Raw genomic sequence first — 9562 nt, 5'->3', positions numbered from 1 at the left:
CCCTTCCCTACCTGGCTTGCTTTTACCCCTTCCCGCTTCCCTTCAGTCCCACCCTGGGCTCCTCCTACCCCTCTCTGAGCCACCTCACATCCCTCCCTGGGTTCACTTCTCCCTCAATGGGGACCCCTTCAGCCTCCTCGCACTCCCCTCCTGCTGCTCGCCTTATTTCCCAGCCCTCACAGATCCCCCATCCCATGTGCCCCTGCAGGGGTTCTGCTCTCGGGGGTGTCCCTGTGGGCCAGCCCGCAGGGGGACAGGTGACACTGGGGGACTCCCTGGTGCTGAGCTGAATGGTGGCCAAAGAGACAGGTCCTCTGTCCTTCACCTGGCACTGGGAGGGCTCAGGTGCACCACTGGGCACCGACCCTGCCTGGAGCTGCACCACACTGGGGACAAGGACAGCGGCCACTACCAGTGCTGGGCCAGCAACAGGGACAGTTGGCCCAGACCCCCTCACCGCATGTCATGTGAATGGCACCTTCAGGGTGGGGATGACCCCAAGCCCAGCATCCCCCATCCCACACCAGGTCACAGCCTGGTCACTGCAGGTCACAACCCTGAGTGACCGGACGCTCTGGCTGCCCTCACCCACAGCATCCCCAATGGGTGACTGGAAAACACAACCATAAGTCACAGTCCTGGGTGAAAGACTCCTTCTGTCTCCAGGTGCCACCAGGTGCAGACTCCCTCATGTCCCCCATCTGACACTCCCTCCCCCCATTCTCCTGCCCCCACACTGGCTGCCAGCCCCTCCTCCCAGCCTCAGCCCTGTCTCTGTCCCCACAGTGCCCGTGGCCAATGCCACCATCACCCCCGGTCCCCTGTCACACCAGGTGCGTGCAGGTGACCCCGTGATGCTGCACTGCTCTGTGCAGGTGGGCTCAGCCCCTGTCACCTTCATCTGGCTGCACAATGGTCAGGAGGTGGCCCGGGGTCCTGTCCTGTAGCTTGGGGACGTCGATGTGGGACATTCAGGAACCTACCAGTGCGTGGCCACCAACCAGCTGGACAGCCACCGCATGTTCTGGGCACTCAGCCCCAAACTGGCCCTGGAGGTGGCATTGTGGGGACATGGATGCACAGGTGGGCTCACACAGGGTTCCTATGTGGGCCTGAGACCTCTGGGTTCAACCCTGCTCTGTCCATGGCAGTGACACAAATGGAACAGGGCAAAGGAGGGGAACTCACGAGGTCACTTGGACTGCAGAACCTCTGGGGTAACTCTGGTTACCCCAGTGTGTCTCCCTCTATTTCCTGCAGTGGCTGCAGGGGTCCTTGGGTCCCTGTTGTTCCTGGTCCTGCTGATTGGTATCATTGTGGCCTTTCACTGGTGGCACCACATGGGTAGGTAACAATGGGGGATGGGGGTCCTGGAGAGTGATGGGAAGGCCCCAGAATACAGTGGCCATGGCAGGGCAAGCACAGCCCCTGACTTGGGCAGTGCTGAGTGCTTAGAACCTTTCCTAAGGGCTCTGGGGTATCTGGGGAGGTGTTGCATGGTTGTGCACAGATGTTTGGGGTTCTATCAGGGTTTTTTTGGGGAATTCAGAAGGTTCCCCTCCCTGCCAGGCTCTGGGTTCTGGGGGCTCAGGGTGTTGGAAGAAGTGGGATGGTTCAGGGTTTCTGGGGGGCATCAGGGATACTGGGGGGGGCCTGGGGGGAATTGAGAATCTGGTGGTGGTTCAAGATTTCCGTGGGTGGATGGTGGCCCCTGGGACTCCAAAGTCACCCCTCCAGTTTTCCTTTGCAGATGCCAGGAATCACCAGGAAAGGTGAGTTCAAGCTCCAGCCATGATACACCTTTTACCCAAACCCCCAGAACCTCACATCCCCTCTTCCACACACCCCCTTATTCCCACAGGGCCTTCCCAGAGCCTCTGGCATCCCCCGGGGAGGATCCTCAGGCGACCTACATGGAGCTGCAGGGGCCACATGGGCAACCATGGGAACCCAGTGACCTCTATGACAATCTACAACAACAGCTGTGACACTCTGGGGACCGGGAACCACTGGAGGGTGACACTGGGGGGTGCTCCCTTCATGGCTCCTGTGGTTGCCCATCCTTCCAAGTGTAGTGGTCATGAGTCAGGGGGAGGCTACACAGGGCACCCAGTGCTCCCCATTTCCTCTTCCAGTACCCACAGAGGCTCCCCCATCCCCTTTCCCAGTAACTGCAGGGGTTGTCCAGCTGTGCGTCTCTGGCTTTGATGAGTGACGGCTGCAGGCTGGCTGGCGTGGCCTGGACTGCAGTGGGCTGGTGCAGCAGGCTCATTGCTGTGGGCAACGTGGGCAATATGGCAGAGGCAGCAGGTGCGTGCAGGAAGTTGTTCCCTGCTCCTGGGCCAAAAATACAGCTTTTTGATTAAACTAACACAAATGGTGTTTCTTTGTTTAGCTCTGTCAAGCTTTAGGAATGGAATTCTTCAGTTTTGGGCTGCCAGTATGTCTTGGTTTGAAAGACAGGTGTCAAGAAGTCGGGAACCTCCCTTGGAATGGAAAATGTGACACACACCCCCCCCCCCCCCCATTCTCTCTGAATTACTATAATTTTGAAATTAAGGGGCTTTCAGGCAAAGATATGGGAAGAGGAATAACAGTTCTGTACCTAGTATATGTTGTGAGAAACAAATTAATGGACGTTGACTATCACTTGTGTAATGATTTTGGTTTGTTTTCTTGGTTAATGCACTATTTATGTGGTGGTTTTGTTTGCTGAATTTTGTTTACCAACTGGGAGATAGGATTTTGGGAGGAAAAGGTGAAAGAGGCTTAACTTAAAAGTAAAAAGTGATAGATTTTGTTAATATACACTAAGAAAAGAAAAAAAAAAAAAGGAAAATGAGACCTTCAAACACTTTTGTCTTTACTACAAACTGTTTACTTTCTTATTTAACACTGAGAGAAATCTATGATTTTTAGTTAGTTGCAACCATTTAAACACAATTTTGTATCACTTTGGGAGAGGAGCTTCTCTGGAGTTTATGGAGATACACACTACAAGAAAAGGTTTGGTGGCTCTTAATGTGACAAACCTGCAACGGCCTGGAATTTTGCAGATTCAGTTCAGTTTCCCCTACTTAACAGTTTCTCAAGCTACTTATGGGCTTTTGCATGTTTGGGGTACTGTTTTAAGAACGCTTTTCTAGTACAAAGCAAAGATTCTCTTTCTCTATCTTTAAAATTGTCTCTATCCCAAAAAAACAGAGACTTCCTTTTATGCTCAGGAGCTGGGGCGTCAAAATCACTTCTTCTCTAGAAGCATTTTTGCCTCAAAGGCTGAGACCTCCTTATGTTTTCCCAGGAGCTAGGGGCATATTCTATTCAAAATTCTGAATTAATTCTCATTTATATCAGTACTCACAACTTTTTGGCTAGAGCTTGCATTCTTCTAAACAGAATTATGATATTACAAGAAATTTCTCCATAATTTACATCCAGAGAAGTCTGGTCAGAAATGTTTACTTCTTCTATTCCTTTTCCCAATAGTCTTTCTTAGTTCTTTCACTGACTTTATCTCAATGCTGTCCTTCTACATTTCAAATCACTCTGTCTTTCATGGAGGAGAGAAAAAGGTTAATGTCTTTGCCCAGAGTATTTTTTTTTCCCTCGTAACTTAAAGGCCGCAAGTGATAGTGGAGAAAGAAAAGGGGAGAAGGAGCATGCTCAGGAATGCACCCTATTCCCATGGCACACCAATTCCCCTGGAACCACATCCCTGGGCTGCCCTGCTCCTCTGGAAATCCCTCCTTAGCTCCCCACATCCCTGGAGCCCCCAAGTCCTGGGATGCCCATGTCCCATCAGGTCCCACCATGTCTCAGCGAGTCCCTCTACGTCCCCAGCCTCTCCCCCCCCTGCCCCCACCAAGTGCCACCTACACATGAGGACAAGATGTGACCTCAGTTCCTTCCTCTTTAGCCAAAGAGCCGTCAGCCAGGGGACAGGTGGCCACAGAAGTGTGTGACAGCCAGCCTGGATGGCTGGGGACATGGGGATGGCCTGGAAGGTGGCACTTCTCCTGTGGGGTGAGTGCCCCGGGCATGGGTCTGACACGCCGGGGATGGGCCCTGGTGAGGGAGAGACCGGTGGGGAGTGGGCACGGGGGGGTTGCAGAGTCCCCAGATGTCACCAAGGCCAGTAGAGCCAGTGAATGAGGTGGAAGCTGGTGTGACAGGGATTGTGAGGTTGCTGTGGGGACAGGAATGGGAGGACAAGCATAGGGGGACTGAAATCTGGGGGCAAGGATAACATGACAGTCACATTGGGACTGGGGCAGTGGTGGTGACAGGGACAGGAGAACAGGGATGCAGGAAGAGGGACAAAGGGACTAGCCCCCTGCAGGTGGGCCATGAGGACAGGTGCCAAGGGGCTGGTGGATGTGACCTGTGGCTGCCTGGTGTCTCTGTGGTGTCCCCACACTGAGGGTGTTCACAGTGTTCCCATGCCCTATGTCACCCTGAGGTGGTTGCATTAGCCCTGACCCTTGGGTGCCCATGCCACAGGGATGTGGCATTTGGGCAGCTGTGACACAGACAGGTCTGTCCAGACCTGTTGGGGACCATCCCTGAGCGCCTTCTCATGAGGACCACTGTCCCATTGGGAACACTGGGGAAAAACCCCACACGCTGTCCCCCAGGTGCCCCTGTTCCTGCAGTGCCACCCCCACCCAGACCTGTCCCTTCTTTCCAGCCCAGACCCTCAGCCTCGCTGGTGAGTCCTCAGGAGATGCCATGTCCCCACCCCACTGTCCCCAGCCCCATGGTGGCCCTGGCAGTCTGGTGTCCCTTGTCACCTTCAGGTGCCCAGATCACCCAGCTCCTGTTGGAGCCCCCCTGGAGGCCAGCAGTGCTGTGGGACCGGGTGACACTGAGCTGCCAGGGCTCGGGGACCACCAGTGACACCACCTGGTACAAGGACAGGCAGCGCTGGGGGCAGAATGGACCCAACAACTTCACTGTCACCAAGAGTGGCATCTACACGTGTGACAGACCTGGCAGTGGTCTCAGCCCCCCCGTGAAAGTCTCAGATGGTGAGGGGAGTTTCGGTGTCCAAAACCTGGCACTCACTAGACCCGGGGGGCTCTAGGTAGTCCCCACTGCATGGGTCACCTCCCTGCTCTGGGGACATCCCAGTGCAAGGAGACCCTGTTTGTAGAATTGGGGACCCCATGTGCTCTGGATGTGACCCAATGGGGGATCACAGCAGAAACGGGACCAGCCCCAGTGTGACAGGACCCCCGTGTCTTGCAGACTCCCTGGTGCTGCAGGTGCAGATGTGGCCGCTGCTGGAGGGGGACAGGGTGACACTGTGCTGCCGGGGCCGGCAGAACTTGTTGGTCACTGAGGTGAAATTCTACCATGGGGACGAGAGGGTGGGGTGGTCCCACCGTGGGACCAAGCTGTCCCTGTCCCCTCTGCAGCTGCACCACAACGGCCGCTACCACTGCAAGTGCCATGTGCACTCTGGGATACAAAGTGGGTGGAGGCAGTCAGAGTCAGAAACAATGAGAGTGTACGGTGAGCACCCCACACCTTGCACCTCAGCACCACCACAGGCCCTACCGTGGGACTCAGGGTCACAATTCCCCTCCTCTCTCCTTCCCAGAGCTCTTCACGGTGCCGGTGCTGAAGGGTCGGACCAAGCTCACCGAGGGGTCCTCCCTCAATCTCACCTGCCTCAGCACCCCCAGCCCCCTGGAGCCCCAAGCCCCTCTCGTGTACTTCTTCTACTGGGATGGGCTGCGGGTGGGGGGCCCGCAGGTGTCCCCACAGCTCTTGGTGCCCGCCGTGGGGGTCTCCCACTCTGGGAAATACAGTTGCCAGGTGCGGTCCAATGGGGTGGCCGTGCAGAAGAGCAGCGGCCAGCTCCACGTCACGGTGCACAGTGAGTTTGGGGATGGGCACAGGGAGCCCCCACAGCCCTCCCAGCTCTCCCAGCCTTCCTCAACCCTCTGCATGCCGCCCTGCCTTCCCAGGTGTCTCTCTGGGTCCTCCCATCACCTTTCCTGCTGCCTGCATCCCTCACCAGGTCCCCTCATCCCTCCCTAGCTGCACCTCTCCCTCTCTGAGGTCCCTCTCTTGTCCTCATGTCCCACCATCCCTGTCTGTGTTCCCCAAAACCTTCCCTGTGGTTCCCATAAACCCTCTGCATATATCCCCAAGCTCAGTCTCCCAGCCTTACCCCGGGTTCCTTCCAGCCCTTTCACAGCCTCTGCCCCATATCTGGGCCTCTTCTTCCTCACTGGGATCCCCTCATCCCACTCTAATCCTCCCCCTCCCTGAGACCTTCACTTCTCCCTGGTGTTCGCCACTCCTCCCGTGTCCCCAGTCTCTCCTGTGTCCCCCTGCAGGGGTCTGGCTCTCCTGGGTGTCCCTCTGGGTTCAGTCCCCAGGGGGACAGGTGACAATGGGGGACTGACTGGTGCTGAGATGCGTGGTGGCCATGGGGACAGATCCCCTGTTCTTCACCTGGCTCTGGAGGGGCTCAGGGAAACAGCTGGGCACTGGCCCCCAGCTGGAGCTGCAGCATGTTGGGGATGAGGACAGTGGCCACAGCAGTGCTGGGCCAGTAATGGGGGCAGCGTGGCTGAGAGCCCCACATGGAATGTTACTGTCTTGGGCCCGCAGGACCATTGGGCATGGGGTGATCCCACCCACAGCATCCCCAATTCCACACAATCCCATTCCACCCCAACCCCCCCACACCATCCCCAACCCACCCCAGGTCACAGCCCCCACCACTGGGTGTCACAGGGAACTGGGACCGTCTGGCTCCAGATGTCCCCACCCAGGACATCCAGGCCACGGATCCCTAATGCCAGCTGTCACATGCCCCACTCCCCATCAGGTCACATTCACCTTACTGAGAGTGACCTTCCCAGGGGAGTGAGACCCTTGGGATTGGGGTGATGTCCCAATTGATATGCCTCATCAGACACATCACATCCCCCCAACGCCATTCCATGCTCCCCACGAGGTGACGGCCATCACCACCCATGGACACAGCAGCCTCCATCCCATCCTCACCTCACCCTCATCCATCCTCATCCCTCACCCCTCATCCATCACATGCCCTCATCCCACAGCACACGATGACCTTCACCACCATGGGGTCACTGTCCTGGCTGAAGGACACCCTCTGTCTCCAGATGCCACCACACAGACTTTCTATTCCGCCCCCTCTGGGTGACAGCCCCTCCTCCTCACCTCAGCTCTGTCTCTGTTCCCGCAGCGCCCGTGGCCAGTGTCACCATCACCCCCAGTCCCCCGGCACACCAGGTGTGTGCAGGTGACCCCGTGACCCTGCGCTGCTCGGTGAAGGTGGGCTCAGCCCCTGTCAACTTCACCTGGCTGCACAATGGCCGGGAGGTGGCCCAGGGTCCTGTCCTGGAGCTTGGGGATGTCGATGTGGGACATTCAGGCACCTACCAGTGTGTGGCCACCATCCAGCTGGGACAGGACGGGCACCACGTGTTCCGGGCACTCAGCCCTGAGCTGACCCTGGAGGTGACACCGCAGGAACACTGGAAAAAAGGTGGGGTCACACAGTGTGATTGGGATTGCAGGCCCCTGAAGTGACAAGTGACCCTGACATGCCCCTTTTATTCCCAGCAGTGGCTACAGGGGTTGGTGTGTCCCTCCTTTTCCTGCTCCTGCTTGTAGGCGTAGCTGTGGGCTGTCACCGGTGGAACAACATGAGTGGGTGACAATGGGGGCAATGGGGGCCTTGGGGCTGTGGAATTTGGGGTGAGGGGTGACACCCAGAGCACCTGACTTGGGCAGTGTTGAGCACTCAGTTCCTTTGCTCAGGGTCCTCAAGGATTTGGGGTGGTGTTGGAGGGTCTTGCAGGGATGTTGCAAGACAAGTGATCCTGTCCTGGGGCAATTTGGAAGGTTCCCCTCCCAGCCAGGATTTGGTTTCTGGGGGTTCAGGGGGTCCAGAGCACTGAGGTGGTTCAGGAGTGTTAGGAGTCATCAGGGGTGGTCAGGAATTGAGGGTCTGGTGGTGCTTCAGGATTCCCGCAGGTGCATGGAGGTCCCAGGGACTCCAAAGTCACCTTTTCAGTTTTCCTTTGCAGCTGCCAGGAATCACCAGGAAAGGTGAGTTCAAGCTCCAGCCATGATACACCTTTTACCCAAACCCCCAGAACCTCACATCCCCTCTTCCACACACCCCCTTATTCCCACAGGGCCTTCCCAGAGCCTCTGGCATCCCCCGGGGAGGATCCTCAGGTGACCTACATGGAGCTGCAGGGGACACACGGGCAAGCATGGGAACCCAGTGACATCTATGACAATCTACAACAACAGCTGTGACACTCTGGGGACCAGGAGGCACTGGGGGGTGACACTGGGGGGTGCTCCCTCCATGGCTCCTGTGGTTGCTCATCCTTCCAAGGGGGTGGTCATGAGTCAGGGGGAGGCTACACAGGGCACCCAGTGCTCCCCATTTCCTCTCCTAGTACCCACAGAGGCTCCCCCATCGCCTTTCCCAGTACCTGCAGGGGTTCCTCAACTCCCATCTGAGTACTCCAAGTACCCTCAGTAACTTCCCCATTCTCTCCCCACAGTGCTCACTGCACACCCAGGGATTCCCCTTTCCCCATGCCCCCTCCCACTCCTCCTGTCCCATCCCACTGTAAAAGGGGCAGTCAGGAAGGATTCTTTCTGATTGATTTTTTGGATTATAATGGAGCAAAAATGTGGCAATATTATATCTATAAACTGTTTATTGATAAAGGAGGCTAAGTGTCCTTTCTTAAGGGGGATTGGAAGAGAGAGTAGAGAGGGAAAAGCAGAGACAGAGAGAGGAACAGAAGACAGGGACAGTGTTACTCCAAGAACCCCGTGTGCTCTGTTGCCATCACTTGGCAGCTAGAGTGTGCATGCAGTGAGCCCTTGTGGCTTTTGTGAGTGGCTGGGTGGGATTTCCAAGTGGCAGGAGCTGTGTGTCTCTGGCTTTGATGAGTAATGACTGCAGGCTGGATGCCATGGCCTGGACTGCAGTGGGCTGGTGCAGCAGGCTCATTGCTGTGGGCAACGTGGGCAATATGGCAGAGGCAGCAGGTGCGTGCAGGAAGCCTCTGCTCTTTTGGGGAAGTGGCAAAGCACCCGGTTGTTGTTGGCGTGGCAGGCAATGGGAGAGACCCTGGTCGCAGCAGCCACAAATGGGTACAGGCAGCACCCATCCCATTGGGGAAGTGGTGGAGCACGAGTTTGGGGAAGCAGTGGAGCACCAGATCATCGCAAGAATGAGCTTCCTCTTGAAAGCAATGAAGGAGAGAAGAATGGGTTTGGACAGGGAAAAAGGACCACAGGGAGGCAAAGGTGAGGGCAAGGGAGGAAGGACAAACTGACCCTCTGAATGAGCCCCTGATCCCTCCAAGAAATCCAAATCAAAGAGACTCCTGTTATGTCAGTTAACTGCTTTTATTTGCTAAGGCTCCTCCCACAGCCCAATTTTCTGGGCATTTTTTCCTGGGCATTTTTCCCAGGTATTTTTTCTGGGCATCCAGGCATCTGTCCTACCAGCCAGTGGGGTGTGTATGTGTGTGTGTCACTCACA

At 56.4% G+C, this 9562-nt stretch overlaps 1 protein-coding gene across 1 annotated transcript; it reads left to right on the top strand.

Moving 5' to 3' along the window:
* Positions 1-4708: 4708 nt before the first annotated feature.
* On the top strand, positions 4709-8316 carry LOC136375045 (Fc receptor-like protein 4). Its single transcript, XM_066340396.1, has 7 exons — positions 4709-5027; positions 5248-5514; positions 5603-5881; positions 7229-7531; positions 7609-7695; positions 8076-8097; positions 8187-8316. Exons 1-7 carry the CDS (start codon positions 4724-4726, stop codon positions 8311-8313), a joined length of 1389 nt encoding a protein of 462 aa, XP_066196493.1. The 5' UTR covers positions 4709-4723; the 3' UTR covers positions 8314-8316.
* Positions 8317-9562: the final 1246 nt, after the last annotated feature.

The sequence above is a fragment of the Sylvia atricapilla genome, unplaced genomic scaffold (assembly GCF_009819655.1).
Source record: "Sylvia atricapilla isolate bSylAtr1 unplaced genomic scaffold, bSylAtr1.pri scaffold_78_arrow_ctg1, whole genome shotgun sequence".
NCBI lineage: Eukaryota > Metazoa > Chordata > Aves > Passeriformes > Sylviidae > Sylvia > Sylvia atricapilla.
The sequence above is the reverse complement of the archived record's forward strand: the minus strand, read 5'-3'. Positions and strand labels throughout refer to the sequence as shown.

Excerpts from the sequence above, each read along its gene's own strand:
- LOC136375045 (XM_066340396.1), top strand. The coding sequence starts at position 4,724 with ATGCCATGTCCCCACCCCACTGTCCCCAGCCCCATGGTGGCCCTGGCA. Across the intron at positions 5,028-5,247 it reads CCCCGTGAAAGTCTCAGATG|ACTCCCTGGTGCTGCAGGTG; the intron begins GTGAGGGGAGTT and ends CGTGTCTTGCAG. Across the intron at positions 5,515-5,602 it reads AGAAACAATGAGAGTGTACG|AGCTCTTCACGGTGCCGGTG; the intron begins GTGAGCACCCCA and ends TCTCCTTCCCAG.